At 40.5% G+C, this 16,967-nt stretch overlaps 1 protein-coding gene across 1 annotated transcript in view; it reads left to right on the top strand.

The window, feature by feature from the left end:
- Positions 1–16,967, top strand: part of DCBLD1 (discoidin, CUB and LCCL domain containing 1) — an 88,855-nt gene that overhangs the window by 46,200 nt on the left and 25,688 nt on the right. Inside the window, exons 4-6 of the mRNA XM_077487053.1 lie at positions 1,120–1,171; positions 1,975–2,047; positions 13,173–13,306. Of these exons, the coding sequence (XP_077343179.1) occupies positions 1,120–1,171; positions 1,975–2,047; positions 13,173–13,306 (259 nt within the window). The remainder of the gene's footprint in view (positions 1–1,119; positions 1,172–1,974; positions 2,048–13,172; positions 13,307–16,967) is intronic.

Below are 16,967 nucleotides of genomic sequence, written 5' to 3'. Positions count from 1 at the left end.
TGGCTGCTTACAGCAGGATTGTAAAAAGATTGGATGTGTATAGGTACCCCTAGACATGCAGTGACGGTTTCCTAATGTGACCGTTTTCAGACAGATTTGTCCACTGCTGTTCTTTTCCTTGGAAATGAGCAGCACTGGTGTTGTCACCTCCTTCCTATCCTCCATAAACAGGAACGTTTTTCCAGTAGAACATTTCCCTCCCGATGCATGATGTGGACTGCATGCACATCTGACTACCCTTGCAGGTCTGTTGGAGACCTGTGGGTACTCACTTCACCAGATATATTAGAATAGTCTGCAGGATATATATATATATATATATATATATATATATATATATATATATATATATATATATATATATATATATATATATATATATTAGTGTGTGTGTATGTGTGTGTGTATGTATGTGTGTATATATATATATATATATATATATTTATTGTGTGTGTGTGTGTATAAACTGTTGCTGGAAGTACAGTACCTGAAAAATGCTCTCTTGTCCTCCCTCTGAGCATTAACATGTAAGCCAGGGAGGTCCAAATGTGATTATTTATGGCAGAATCTTTTGTAGGAAACCTGCCTGTTGTCAGACCATCTATTGTCTGGAAAGAGGTTTAAACTTAAATGACAGGAAATGGTTTAGAGAGAGAGATTCTTCCTTCTGCTGCAGTAGGTCTTTGGAGTCAGGAAGTCCATTGAAGATCTCATTACAGGGCTACCCAAAGAAAAAAATAAGCACCCAACGGATGAATCAACCCACTGACCTCCACGTAACCGTCTCATAACTAAAATAACAGTTTTGGTTGGGCTGACCATTTCATATAGAAATATATGTTCATATAAAATATAATGGATACATCAATTAAAACACAATTCTCCAAACACTCATCTCACTTTGATGCTCTGACTGCCATCAGATTGGCATGATTAAGCACATCTTTGGGTGAATGGGAGGAGGACAGGCGGAATCATATGTGAACCTTTTTGATGCTGTAATAAATTTGATTTTAAGATCGGCGGCCTGGTTTATTCATTCTGACATGAAATATATAATGTAAATTTTTTTGGTGTTTTTAATTATTTTGTTTTATTTTACAAACATTTCTCCAACAGATTTGATCACCTGCCTGGCTCGTTCCAACCATTACATAGAGACAGAGTTCAGGTAAGGATTATGTTCCCTGTATTCTACAGTTCAGAAAGATTTGCATACTGTATAAGCATTGTTTTAGCAATAATGAGTAAAGCAACTGATTGCATATGTAACTTGTGTGTGCTAGTCTCATATATTGAGGCTTTATGAATTGCCTACCTGTATTGATGTCATATGAACAGGAATGTTTATCATTTTCATATGGATACTGTTATGTAGCCCCTTGTTTGATGTCTTTTTCATTGATGATTGTAGAACAGGGGTCTCCAAACTTCACGAGCAAAGGGCTAGTTTACTGTCCTTCAGACATTTAGGGGGCTGGATTGTGGCCAGTATGAGTAGAAAATGCCCTGGCATCTTTGGTAGTAAACCATGCCACATCATTGGTATTAGTTGGTGGAATATTGCCCCATTATTGGTATTAGGGGAAGAAATGGTGTCATTGGGTGGAATAGTGCCCCATTATTCGTATCAGGGTAAGGAATAATGCCCTATCATTGGTATCAGTGGGAAGAATAGGGCCCTGAAGTTGGTGTCAGTGGGAAAAATAGTGCCCAATTGTTGGGGTCAGTGGTAAGAATATTGCCCTATTGTTGGTATCGGGGACAGGAATCATGTCCCATTGTTGGCGTAGAAGGAATGGCGCCTTGTATCGAGTAGAGGAATAGTGTCCCAAGGGCCTGATAAAGGCAAGCAAAGGGCTGCAGTTTGGAGACCACTGTTGTCATTGAAGCAACCTGTAATGTTTTCATCTGGTTGTATTGACTCTCATTTAAAAAAATGCATGTGACTGTACTGTTTCTTTGTGCTTGCAGCAGGTACTGTCCGGCTGGATGCAGAGATCTTGCAGGGGATATATCTGGGGATATAGTGGAAGGATATAGGGATGTAAGTATTGAGACTTTTTATTCATTTTATGAAATCACATTCAAGATTAGGTGGCTTAGGGATGCACAAGTCTCAGATAAAAAAACGTATATTTTGGGTATCTACAAATATCTGTTGATGTGGAGGATACAGAAAAGGGGGTCTGGCAATCTAAAAGGGAGACCTCTACTGAAAGAGTATGAACACTGCTATTGCTTGCGTCCTTTTATATATATATATATATATATATATATATATATACTTTCTGCAAATTAAAGGGACTGTTTGGGGGCCCCTAGCTCCCCAGAACTAGTCTCCCCATTGGAAGATTTCCACTAAATTACTTTCCTGGGGACAAACCCAAAGTTTGGAATTTTTCTTTTACTTCTACTTGTACTTTCAATAATCGTGACCCTAGCATTATAGCTGAAGATAAACTGCTTGTTTAGTTGGCACTATACAAGTTATCTAATTGTTTTTTGTGAATGATTGGGACAAGTCTGATGTGGGCGTCCATTACATAGTTGGTGAGGTTGATAAAACCTCCAACCTGTGTGTGTGTGTGTGTTATGTGTGTGTGTTATGCTAGTAGTACATTGTATACACCTGTATGTTGTGGTCGTTAAGGTGACCATATAATCGTTTTTTGAAATTATCAGGGTTTTCTGCTGAAACCACTGCTTGTGGAAGAGAATTCCATATCCTTACCACTCTTACAGTAAAGAACCCTCTATGCAGTTTAAGGTTAAACCGTTGCTCTTATAATTTTAGTGAATGGTCGCGTCTTTTTAAATTCACTTGTGTGGAAACGTTTGTTCCCTATTGTGGGGTCACCGATACGGTATTTTTGTGTTGAAATCATATCCCCTCTCAAGCGTCTCTTCTCCAGAGAGAACAAGTTCAATGCTTGAAGTCTTTCCCTATAGCTAAGATCTTCCAGTCCCTTTTTATTAGCTTTGTTGCTCTTCTCTGGACTCTCTCCAGTTCCAGTACATCCTTCCTGAGGACTGGTGCCCAGAACTGGTCGGCATTCTCCAGGTGCTGCCAGACCAGGGTCATGCAGAGTGGGAGAATTATTGTTTTATCTCTGGAGTTAACCCCCTTTATAATGCATGCCAATATCATGTTGGCTTTACTTGTCATTGTTTGTTATTAACACATTGCTTGTGAAGAAATGATACTGGCCTGACTATATCTGGTCAGCAGAGAACAGTGTGAAACTGGTCAATTTTTTTTAATTCAGTTAAGCTAAAGTTGTATTTACATCTAGATTATAGTGTGTGTGTGTGTGTGTGTGTGTGTGTGTGTGTGTGTGTGTGTGTGTGTGTGTGTAAGATTGCAGAATAATGTTATTAGTAGCTCTCCCAGTATAGTAACTATAGTTGTATGATACTTTATAACTTAAACCAATTATATAGTTCAGACTATTTAAAGCGATCTAAACATTGCAATTTAGTTGTGTACAAATTTTTACGTTGGGACAAGCTAGTGATTTGATGGGCAGACATTGCTTTAAATTATAGAGTTCTGTCAAGGTCAGGCACAGATCATGACCGGGGTGAAACCCAGGCCTCTAGACGCTCATTTTCCGAATGCTGTAGGGTCCACACCTAATGTTGTTGCAGCCAACCCCAACCACATGAAGGCAGCTGAGATTAGTGACCTCTAAGATCTTGGCTGCATTTCCTACACAGATTGCTTGGTGTGTCCCGTACTCTTTTGAAGAGCCTTTAGCTGACTCAGGAAACAAAGAGAGAAGCCACACCTGACAATTATATATGATACTTATAAGAATAACACAAGGGTGTTGGGTGCCCTCCCCTCTTTGTACATTAATTGATCTGCCTGCTTTCTCAGCAACTGATGACCAATACCAGTCTAGTTTCAGTCGTTTTATGGAGACCTCTGAAGTTGTAGTTACAAGATCATCACAGAAACTGCTGTAAGACGGGCACAAAATCTTTTATTAGGATTGGATTCTCACATGCATAAAATTCAATATCACTTTCCAACCAATTGAGATTGTTTTAAATCTGATTGATAGATATGGGTCACCAATGTTTCAAGGGCTTAATTAAATAAGTCCATATGATTAATTGTATTATAACATAATAAGAAAAAAAAAGTAATGTTTTTGGTTGTTTTTTTTGCGATCAGTTAGAGGGCCAATCGCACATTGATGGGGGAATCGGTGGACAGGTGGATGGTGGGATCCTCCGACCTGTGCCATTGTATTATGCCAGCAAGGACTTCTCCGATGCCAGAATACACTGCTCAGCGGCTATAGCGACTAATCCACGAGTCTCATTCGAAGTCGATCATGAGCAACCATAGATGGATTGGAATTCAGCCGGTCTCTGCTGAACCGGCCAAATTTTGATCCCTCTATCAGCATTGTGACAGAGACAATGTATTGTATATAAGTGACACCAAACTGTTTTTAAAAAAATCCTATTTAGGTATGTATTCCTAACTGAAAAAAGCACCTCTATTGCTTTCAGCCTCCAAATTATTATTATTTTGGCCACGATCTGACTTCCAGTTAGAGGGTGGTTACATTTTGTCTTCATATTCCCACTGTATGTACAAACAGAGCCACCCTCTCTTGCACAATCCTGAGATTGACTATGGACTAGGATGAACTATGGGGTTTGTAGTGTGAATAGAGCAGTGCAGGTGATCGCAACCATCGCACTGCTTGTTCCAAGCAAATGAAGATGAGGGGGGAAAGCAGAGGTTTGGAAGCTCACGGAGGAGGCAGAAAAACACTCTATGCCCTTGTACACACAGTCGGACATTCAGACAACCAAATCCGATGGATTTTGTCCGAAACTGTTGCATACACAGTCGAACAAAGTTGTCAGAAAATCCGATTGTACTTAACGTGATGACGTTATTTCGTTAGGACGGGACTACGTTCAGTCTAGTAGCCAATAGCTTTGGTCTAGGAATTTGATCTGAGCATGCGTGGCACTTCGTCCGATCGGAATTGTCTACACATGATCGGACAAAGTCCGATCGGATCATGTTGTCGGAAAATTTTATAGCCCAGCTGGAAAACTTGGCCCGTCGGATACTCCGATGGAAACAGTCCACACACTGTCGGATTATCCGACAACACGGTCCTATCGGACATTGTCCATCGGAATGTCCGACCGTGTGTACAAGGGCTTATAGAAAATAAATTACGGGACTATTCAGTGGAGGTTTATGGATTATTTGTGGGGCTAAAGCTATTGTTTAATGTCACTTTAACCTATTGACACTGCCAAATAGGAACATACAGTAAACAGGAGTTACAAAGGAATATATACTGGTAGTTGTCCTGGCAGGATGAGTAAACGGTCAAGAATGATTGAATCAAACATTTTTGACCACAATGTTAACCTCTGTTCAGACTAGTGCATTATTCTGGTGTTTATTGTTTAACTACGGGGTGCAGTTTGTTGTTGCTACAGTTCAGATGTGTATAGCTATATTCTGTGGCTATTCTGTCACTGTTAAAGAGGTTCTAATCCTCCCTTTGAAAGTTGTACTTATAGGTACTGTAAATATCTCCTTAACATCTACTGTTTACATGCGCTCAGAAGGAACATGCCCATGCCGTTTCTTCAGGCGAGTGTGCCATGACCGGCGGCTCCCGCATGCATGCGCGGGAGTGATGTCATGCGACTCCGGACAGTCACAGAGCTGGAGTCCACAGCCCTGGAAGGAAGACGGGCGAAGATAGATGCAGCCTGCAGCAGGGACGTTTGCAGGTAAGTGTCACATAATGTGCTAATATGCGATGCATGCTAGCACATTATGCCTTTACTTTACAGGGAATTCTAAAGGAGGAAAAACCCACCAGGGTTTACTTCTTTAACTTGCTTGTGAACTGTCTTTTAATGCTGTGGTACCTTCATTTTTAATTAAATAAGAACTCTCCCCTAGCCTGGGTTAGAAAAAAAATTGTATCCATAAGATCTTACCTGGCAATGCTCTAAGCAACTAATGTCTCTTTAAAAAATATCTTACACAATAGCATTGGGGAATAAAGGGAATCGAAATGGTTTAGTATGTATATTTTACTATACATGGATACTTTTTTTTTTTTTTTTTTTTTTTTTTTTCTGCATACAAATACACATTTCATGACAAAAAAAAAACGTCAAAGGCGTTATGGGTTAGCTGAAGAGACAGCAGAGGTTGCCAGTAGGTTAAACAAAATAAAAAAATAAAAAACAGAATCTTCCATCCACACAAATGTGGTGGATGGAGGAATCTTGGCTTCTGATTGCGTAAACTTTTCCAGTGTCTCTCTTTGACAGAAGTTAATCAAGTGACACACAGTAATTGATGTTCAGCCGGTCCCAGCTGAACTGGCCAGCTTAAAGCGGAGTTCCACTCGGTTCTTTGTTTTATTAAAAGTAAGCAGCCACAAAAAGTGTAGCTACTGACTTTTAATAAACACACTCCCCTGTCCCACAGTCCAGCGATGCGGCTGCCCTAGCCCTCGGTTCTCTTCGATACTGGCATCACAAGTGTGGGCACCAGGTTGTGACAGCTTGTGGCTTCATAGCCGGGTGCACACTGCACATGTGAGAGTCGCACTGCACCTCCTCAATGGCCGGACAATCTTCTGGGACCTGTGACGTGTTCCAGAAGATTGCAGAGAGAGGGACTTGAGTCGCCTAGCGTCAACAGTTTGAGCAGCTTGTGAGGCCTCATGCACACTGGACTTTTTTACAGCTGCTGTTTTTGGCATCAGATGTTGGTTTCTTTGTTTTCTACAGCCAATAAACTCCACGGCATGTTATCCTGTATCTATGCACACATAGGCGGTTATTTACTAAAGGGAAATCCACGTTGCACTACAAGTACACTTGGAAGTACAGTCACTGTAGATCTGAGGGAGTCATGCAAGGAAAATAAAAAACAGCATTTTTGCTTGTACATGATTGGATGATAAAATCAGCAGAGCTTCCCCACATTTCAGAGCTTCCCCTCAGATCTACAGCGACTGCACTTCCAAGTGCACTTGTAGTGCAGAGTGGATTTGCCTTTAATAAATCAACCCCATAGGCTGTTATCAGCAGTTTTTGGCAAGGGCGTTTTCTAGCTGTAAAAACGCTCTAACTCAGAAAAAAGTTAAACAGCTTAAAAACATTGAACGCAACTATTCTAAGTTTATCAGCGTTTTTGAGCCATAAGCTTGTATGGGAGTATACTTTTGCTTAAAAAAAAAAAGCTAAACACTGAAACTCACAGCTATAGCTTTCTACAGCTAACTTTCTGGCTTTTTTTTTTTTATAATGGCCAGTATGCATGAGGTCTGCTTACAATCTAAAAGATAAACTTTACTATCTATTTACTAGTGCTAGCAGCAGGAGGATAATAATGTTGATTTGGCTGACTGAAGTTCCACTTTAACTTTCACCTTCGCCTCTCAGTCTTCCTTTTTATACTACAGTGGTAGGCAGAGAGCTCAATGAAAGAAGTCTAAAGCGCTGCCTGCTGGCTACATAAATAACCATAAGATTCATATCCAGAAGTTTACCATTTTTATATATATTTTTTTTTAGTCGTGGCAATAACGAAAGTATATAATCGAACTGTTTCTCTATTGTATATTAGCATAACAATCTAAAAAAAAAAAAACACACACACACAGGAATGGGTAATGAGTAAGGGAGTAATTGGTAATGTTTGTCATCTGTTTCATTATCTCTGTATCTTTATAACCTGGACTATAATTTTTAGCCCAGGTTCACACTCTGGTGCGATTTTTTTTTTTTTTTTTTTTTTTTTTTTTTTTTTTTTTCCGGCTCAAATCACACTGCATTTTCACCAAACCCGTGCAGGACTCTTTTTTTTTTTTTTTTTTTTTTTTTTTTTCTTCACACCAGAATCGGGTCCCATCACATTGCGTTTTGCAAACTGATCCTGGGGTGTTGTCAACTTAACATACACTACGCAATCTGTTCGCTTGAGCGGGTTGTGATTTGGATGTGGTGTGCAATCTGCAGTGAATTCGCGAGGCTCAAGCTAAATGTTTAATTGTGCTTGTCTCTAGGATAAAATGTTGCAATGCTTCTATATTAAGTATTGAGGACTTCTTGGCTCCTTTTAGCCCAACTCGCCATTACATTTTCTCAAAGTAAAGCCATTTTTCTTTTACCATGTATTTCAGTTTGGGGAAGTAAACCTTAATTTCCCACAGCAGGATTTTGCTTTGTATGTCTTTGTGTTATTTTAAACATTAAGCTTTTGCATAGTTTCTGTCATGTCTTGTCTATGATTAGTACTTTGACCTCAGGCATAAATTCCATCTCTAACAGGTTTGCCTTCCTTTTTAACCTATGTAGAAAGATTTGACTGCACTACACCATTCCTTGTTTGTTTTCTATATCTTTTACTCTCAAGGTTAACATACCATGAGTCACTAACACTGTGTTACTTTTCTACGCGTTTTCAGTAAAATATGTGAGCGAACAAGGCGCATATCTGTGTTGATGTGTAGTCAACTTAAAATAAAAAGTAGTTGCTCCACACTTTTTATGTGAACTACTTTGGTGAAAGTTTTTGTACCCAAGTTTGAATCTGATTCCCCACCATAACCATAGTAATCCTTTAAAAATGACTTATTGAGAAGACCTACCTAAACGGTAACGAGTTTATAACCCAGACAGCTAGATTTTCACTCTACATTTTGGAAATGAATCTGAAGGACTGTGCAATCAGAATTTGGTGTGGCCAGTTTAGCTGTTTAGAGAGAATGGAGTCCGGCAAGCAGATCTCTGGCAGGGATATCTTGTTGTGTCTTCGAGATAGACGTTGTTGTTGCTGAGAGGTGCCTTGTTTCTTGTCTGCTGCAGATTCTTTGCATGCTTTTTACTGACCAATTCATGGGGAGTGAATGGATGCTGGTAGTTTTTCAAGTGTTTCCCATTTATACCATATATGACCAGGTTCAGATGGCAAATGTGCGTACTATGGGAAGCCAATGACCTTTGCAATGGACGTCTTTCTGGAAAAAACTTAGCAAGGTTGAGTTTCTCAACCAATTCATTGTTCTCAAAATAACTGCAGAGACCCAGTGGCACAGAGATACACTATATTACCAAAAGTATCGGGACGCCTGTCTTTACACACACATCCCAGTCTTCATCCGTATTGTTCACCCTTTGCAGCTATAACAGCTTTGACTCTTCTGGCAAGGTTGTCCACAAGGTTTAGGAGTGTGTCAATGAGAATTTTTGACCTTTCTTCCAGAAACGCATTTGAGGTTAGACACCAATGAGGATGAAAAGGCCTGGCTAAAAGTCTCTGCTCTAACTCATCCTAAAGATGTTCTATCGGGGAGAGGTCAGGCCAGTCAAGTTTCTCCACCCCAAACTCGCTCATCCTAGGTCTTTTATGGACCTTGTTTTGTCATGTTGGAACAGAACATCCCCAAACTGTTCCCACAAAGTTGGGCGCATGAAATTGTCCAAAATGTATTGGTATGTTGACGCCTTAAGAGTTACCTTCACTGGAAGGAAGGGGCTAAGCCCACCCCCTGAAAAACAACCCTACACCATAATCCCCCCTCCACCAAATAATTTGGACGAGTACACAAAACAAGGTCCATAAAAACTTGGATAGGCGAGTTTGTGCAGGCCAATCAAGTTCCTCCACCCCAGAGTCCTAACCTCAACCTGATAGAACATATTTGGGATGAATTTGATCAGGTTGAGGCCAGTCAAGTTCCTCTACCCCAAACTCGCTCATTCATGTCTTTATGGACCTTGTTTTGTGCACTTGTCCAAATTATTTGGTGGAGAGGGGAATATGGTGTGGGGTTGTTTTTCAGGGGTTGGGATTGACCCTTTAGTTCCAGTGAAGGGAACTCCTAAGGTGTCAGCATGCCAAGACATTTTGGACAATTTCATGCTCCTGACTTTGTGGGAACAGTTTTTGGGGAAGGCTCACTCCTGTTCCAACATGACTGCGCACCAGTACACAAAGTAAGGTCCATAAAGACATAGATGAGCAAGTTTGACTGGCCTGCACGGAGTCCTGACCTCAAACCGATAGAACATCTTTGGGATGAATTAGAGTAAAGACTGCGAGACAGGCCTTCTCATCCACGTCGGTGTGCCTAACCTCTCAAATGCGCTTCTGGAGGAATGGTTAAAAATTCCCATAGACACACTCCTAAACCTTGTGGACAGCCTTCCCAGATGAGTTGAAGCTGTTATAGCTGCAAAGGGTGGCCAACTCAATATTGAACCCTATGGACTAAGACTGGGATGCCATTAACGTTTTGTGTGTGTGTGTGTGTGTGTGTGTGTGTATGTATAAAGGCAGGTGTTCCAATACTTTTGGTAATATAGTGTATTTGTATATAGGAACATGCATGTCTGTGAACATGTTGTGAAGAAAAACACATTGTCAACTGGATAAAATGCTATTGTCCAACATTTTATCTAATCTCTAGTGTCTTATGGCAAGGACAGTTTTACCATTCAAACAAATTTCATGCCAATTTAGCATTTTATCTGTCTTACTTATACCCTGATAGAGGTCTGTGATATTGGTGGGCAAATATTTCATCATTGTGCAACAGACTATTGACAAGAAATGCACTTAGACATTGTAAAGCAGAATTAGAATTGGCCTGCTGACATTGACTGGCAGGCATGTCCTAATTTGTAGAAACTCCTATCGAATGACTTGAGTGAGCAAACTATTAAAATCAAGTTTGCCTTTTGCCTAGAGAATAAGTTCATATGAGTACGTTGCCTGCATTGTTACTTCATTGATCCAAATGAATGAGTCCAGGTCATCCAGCTGTGAGGGGCTTTATTGGTCTTCCAGTTCACAGAGCTGTCCATCTGCAGCTAGTATTGTGTGCTCTAGTTTACACATCAGTGGACAGCTGACAGGCAGGGTGCCTAGAAGTAAATCTACTGCATTCTACTCGCATAAGAAATGTCACTGGATGAATGCGCCTGACACAGGCCCCCCCATCTTTACATTAGGAAGATCATTTCCAAATTGAATAGGCTGGGTTTTCAGAGGATAGATAGTGCTACATATTTAGTAAAAACATATGAAAGCTTACCTGGCCTGCGATTCCTGTCTGTATGGCTTGAATAAACCATCAACTTTGGGTTTACACATAACAATACAAGCTGCTCTTTTGCTCCTTTTTTGGTCTATTATACAGCTGAAATAATTTTGTTAAAGCTTATTGAGAAATGCAAAAAAAAAATACCCGTTGATTCTGCCAAAAATGTGTTCTGGTACACCCTGCATCGAATGCACTTTTCTTTGTGGTCTACAGAACCCCTCCACCTTAAGTTGTGGAGAATAGGAGAGGTTGGGGGTGTTGTGTAGTTGTAATGCTTCCTGTTCTAGGGTGACCATGCTGGTTCTTTGTAGATACCCTAAAACAGACTATGTATGACTGTCACGTTCACCAGTTGAAAATAAAGGGAATAAACCCTGAAAAAGGTAAACTAATGCAACCCCCACATTGGTAGATACATTTTAAACTGTGATGCTTTTGGCTTTTTGCTATTGCTTTAGAACCCTGTATTGCATGATGCTCTGTTGGTATGTTCAATGTTTTGGCCTAGAAAACCTGCATGTCTCTTATAATATTGGTTAACATGCATACGGATAATAATCTGCAGCAGCTATTATCAACCAGGCTTCCATGGAATCCTAGGGATCGTCTAAATGTTGCTAGTGGCTCCTTGAGTTGTGGCTAATTGACCTCCTATTTTTATGGTGCCTACATAGATTCAGGGCTAACGCCACTTAGCAGCATCACCCACATGATAGCTGTCTGTAAGGGTGACCACTGTAATAGGTGCTTTCTTCCTACTGACCACCAAAGTAAGACATTTTTCCCACTCACCCCAATGAATTTATTTTTAACAGGGGTTCCCTAACAGCTTAAAATGGTTATTTTGTGGTAAAACAGATCAGAAAAGCTGATCTACCGTAAAGCTGACCAAAGATTATATCATTTTTTGCAGGAAAGAAAATCACTTGATTCCCCCATCAACACATTGTGTGTTAATGGGCAAATCCCTTCAGCGGAGCTATTGTGTTCTCCTGGGATGGGGGGTTGCGTGGGGTGCTGTCCCTGTCAGGAGAACACAGTGATAGCCGCCAGCAATAATCGCATGCAAAAACCAGGCATGCTGGTTGTACTCAAGTCAATCAGTGGATGGACCTGGATACAATCAGCCTGACCATACATTGTTTGAATTTTGGCCGGTTCCTGCTGAACCGGTTGAGATTCCAACCGGCTATGGCCAACTTAAAGCGGAGTTCCACCCAAAAATGGAACTTCCGCTTTTAGCACTCCTCGCCCCCTTACATGCCACATTTGGCATGTAATTTTTTTTTGGGGGGGGGGGGAGGAGTGAGGACTTTGTTAGGAGGGGGACTTCCTGTCCCACTTCCTCCTTCCGCCCAGGGACCAGCAAGGTGACTCCTCCTTTCTCCCCTCCCTCTAGGTGATTTTCTTGGGACATGTGACAGGTCCCAGGAGATCGCCTGTCCACTCTGGGAACGCAGTGCGACTGTGAAGCCGAAAGCTGTCACAGTCGGGTGCCCAGAGTGGCAATGGAGGTGTCGGCGGAGAGGAGCGACACCCCATTCGGCCATATCGCTGGACCGTGGAACAGGTAACTGTCTGTTTATTAAAAGTCAGAAACTATACTTTTTGTAGCTGCTGACTTTTAATAAACAAAAAAAGCCTGGAACTCCCTTTAAGGAAACAAATCAGATCTGGCATATGTCTGTACATAAATAAGTTTATCCTAGGGATGGAATTTTGGCACCGAGAGAAACAAAAACATATTTTAATAACGAGTTGGAATTTATCTCCCATAATTTAGGTGCTCATGCCAATAGACAGATAGCTGTGTGCGTTTTTTTTTTTTTTTTTTTTTTTTTTATCATGACTGACAATAGAAATTAATGATTCCTGCCATTCTGTTTTAGATTTGTAACTGCTTAGTAGGTGGATACTTTACCTAATTTTGAGATACTAGATCAGTAATGCTAAAATATTGAGTTTTTTTTGTATTTTATAATATGCAATGTGTATTTTTGCTGATCAGTATAAATGGTTAACAATCTAAAATGTTTATTTTCCTTATAGACTTCTTTGCTGTGCAAAGCTGCGATTCATGCAGGTGTTTTTGCAGATGAACTTGGAGGTCGGATTCATGTAACACATCAGAAAGGTGCAAGTCGATACCGAGGGGTTCTGGCAAATGGAATTTTTTCAAAAGCGTAAGTAATATATGTTGTACCTACGTTTTCAGAGAGCTCCTTATTTTTAAGCAAATAAGAGTATTAAAGAGATATTAAAATACAACTGTCTTTGGATTATTAGTCTGCAGACTTTTTTAATATAGAGGATTCTTGAATAATAGCTTAGTTTGTTTTTTTTACTTTACCAAGAAATGAAATAAAATAAAATAAGCTTGCACACAGACAAGAAAACTGTGCACCCTGTAGGTGAAGTGGAGAGTCCCTGTGTTCTATTATGAAGAAATATATAAAGTTGAGGTTGCTGTGTGTTTCTGGTCTTCTGCTTATGTGACTTTTTGCTCCTTTTATTTTTGAAAACCCACACTGCAAGAGTTGCATTCTCAATAGAGTGGAAATGTTTATTTCTGATTCTGTTGGGGAGATTTCCTAATTTCCAGTCCCAGTGATTCCTGGACCACAAACTAGAAGAATTATGTCATTGGGGAGGAGGATGCAAACAGCCTTAAAGCAGTGTTTGGCACCTTTCACACATATATGTCCATTTTGATGGACTTCGCTTGCTCAGCAGGGATCGATCCCTTGAGCCGGCGGATGACAGGTCACTGCTCACTGTTCTGACGCACCTGTCAGAGCTCTGCTCTCCTCTATGGGGGATCGGATGAAAATGGACCTCCTGTCCATTTTCATCCGATCCACCAGACAGATGGGAAAATAGGGTTTCCATCCATCTGCAATTATCGAAGCGGATCGGATGTCAACGGATGTGACACCGCTGACATCCATCACTCCATTGAGGTACATGGAGCGTCCATTCAGGTCTACCTGAAAAACTGAACCTAAATGGTCCACATGTGTGAAAGAGCCCTTAAACACAAAAATGTAATATATTGCAGCTTACCAATCCATAAATGTGGGTACATTCTTTTTTCACTTCATTCTTACCTGTTGATCCAGTAACACATTTCCTGTCTTGGGGTGTCTCCACTCCACTGAAGAAACAATGGAGCCACCCTTGAAAAGCAGCACTGTCTACATGTGGAGAGGGTAGTGTTAGATGGACTAGCAGATTTAGGTGAACTTGACTAACCAATTTAAAGCTCAACTCCAGCTAACACCTTTTATGCGGTTACAGCAACAGTTTTTTTTTTTTTTCTTGGATAAAAGCTCACCATTGTAAGCACCACTGTCATTGTGAAATAGTTTGTCTCAATCCTCTGCCACTTTTTCTGGACAGCTTGGTCTGTTAAAGTTGAAAAATAGACTTAAGCTGGCCATACAAGCTGAAGCTGAATTTCAATCCATGTATGGGAACGCTGGTTGAACAGAAGTAGATCTACTGATCAGCTTCTCTACAACTGCCCTGTCAATCAGTGCTGCAGGCTATACACAAGTGCCAATCTGTGTATTCTGATAGGGAAGTTTCCTCGCCATCAGAATACAATAAGTCATCGGGGAGGATTCCCGCATACACCTCGAATGTGATGATGGGGAATTGGGTCCATTTTTTTTTGTTTTTTTTCATTCAAGCCAGCCATTGTTTGAACAAAAAATCATGACAAAACTAGCTGAATTACCAGGTGAAAAAAGCCCCCCAAAAAAAGAAAACTAATGTAGCCGACACATCTAAGGCCCCTCTTTCACATGGGGCAGGCTCTGCCAGCTCAGGTAGGAATCTGCTAATTCGTGCTGAGCAGGCAGGTGGCTGGTCTATGTCCAGTCCGCTTATGCAGAGCAGACACTGCTTGCTCTCCTCTGTGGGCGGTCAGATGTAAGCAGACTGCCTGTCCATTCACACCCAACTCGCCAAATGGATGGGGAACAGATTCCCTATCTGTCTGTTTTTAGCAGGTAGGATGAGACCAGATGTCAACAGACATGTCCGTTGACATTCGCCACTCCTTAAAGGACAGTGGTTGGTCTGATTGGGTCTGCCTAAAAGACAGGCAGCCCTGATCGGTCTGCCCATGCGAAAAGCCCCTAAGAAGCTACAATAATATAAATAAGTTTCCCTCCCTGTAACCTGGTTTCTACAATAGGAGACACAGCAGTAGAGCCTGACAGTCTAGCTTTGCCTGAGTCTGTCCAAAATATACTTCTACATTTTGGCTGTAGTTATTAAGATTTTTGATACTCTTAATGGTAGCCACATGTGACTCTACTTAGCCTATTTGGGACTCTGAGTCTCACATCTATTGTCTAAACCTTACCAGTGTAAACATTGAGGGCAATGATTGTGTAGTCATATTTGACTTGTTTCACTTAGATTCAAAGATTCTTGCAGAAATGTTGAAGCAGGTGTCCCTTCGGATGAAAGATCAAAGTATGCATCGCTATGATAATTGTGCCATGCGTGTCATAAAATGTATTGACAAAACCTGACAGGTTCTTTTTAACATTGACTAGCAGTACAAGTTAAGCTTTACAAATGCCTGTGGGTGATAACCCCATGTAGTTAATTTCCCTGTGTTCGCAGTTTTCAGTTCAGTGTTTTACTGGCTTAAACTTTCACATTTAGTCACTTGTTCTCTAATGATCTCCGTGACATGTCAATGTGTAGCCAGGCTGGAAGTAAGAGTTGTAATGTGACGACATGAATGGCTTTCTTGCTAAATGTATGGACCTGACCTTGCCATTCCAGTCTGATCATTCCACTGGCTTGGAAGTAATTTGCAGTCCTTTTCTACCGTGTGGGCACACAATAGTGTCCTCTTTCAGACACATAATGGGTATTGTTGGGGGTTAAATGCTAAGGGGCCTTACAAATCTAGTACAGATGGCCATATGTCTGTTCTGCTTTAGACTGCAAGTCCTTGTTCCAGCACCTTCACTCTGCTGGGTATTTTTTTTTTTTTAAAGGGCTGGAAGCATATTTTTACTGATTACATATTTCAATATTGCAAACATTTGTTTAAGGATGTTCTTATTTTTACAGGCTTGTTCTAATTATTGTTTTATTAAAGATGAAGGTCCACTTATTATTTAACACGATTCCCCCCCAAAAAAAAATAATAATCTGTAAACACTACAAAATAAACAACACTTATGGGGAAGGAGAAGGGAAGTCTTAATACACCCACTTCCACCAATGGTGAGGAGGATGTCTGTAACCTGCAGGCAACATTTCAGGAAATGCCAACCAGTCCGAATCTTGCTAGACGATGTCACTGCACTGTGCTGTAGCATCATCTCATAAGATTTGGGCTACTTGGTTTTTACCGGGATACCAACCATGGAAGACATGGGAAGGGTAAATATTTTCTTTAAATTTCCCATCTGGTACCCACTACAACGGGTGTGTTTTTTTTTTTTTTTTTTTTGTATGAAGCGTAAGCTCAGCTTTATACACATTTGTAGATTAGCCACTAGAGGTAAAGAAAACCTTCAATTTGCAACACTCAGTCAACATATAGACTTGGATTGTAAGAAGGAGCAATAAAACACAACCACTGTGCAGCTTTACTAATCGGGAAACAAATATGAATACAAATTATAGAAGGCAACACAGTATGGTAAAATGTATGTTGAATAATATTTACAGCAAGGTGACTTATTTTCTTTTTTTTTTTTACGTGTATATAAAATTAAAAAGACAGTACATTGCTGTTAATATTGTACACACTAATTTATTGTTTGACATGTCTAACGGTTAAGAGCACTGGCCTTTGTGTATGAAAGTGAG

Source organism: Lithobates pipiens, unplaced genomic scaffold (assembly GCF_037356315.1).
Source record: "Lithobates pipiens isolate NorthernLeopardFrog02 unplaced genomic scaffold, aLitPip1_a1.2 Scaffold_18, whole genome shotgun sequence".
Lineage (NCBI taxonomy): Eukaryota > Metazoa > Chordata > Amphibia > Anura > Ranidae > Lithobates > Lithobates pipiens.
The sequence above is the reverse complement of the archived record's forward strand: the minus strand, read 5'-3'. Positions and strand labels throughout refer to the sequence as shown.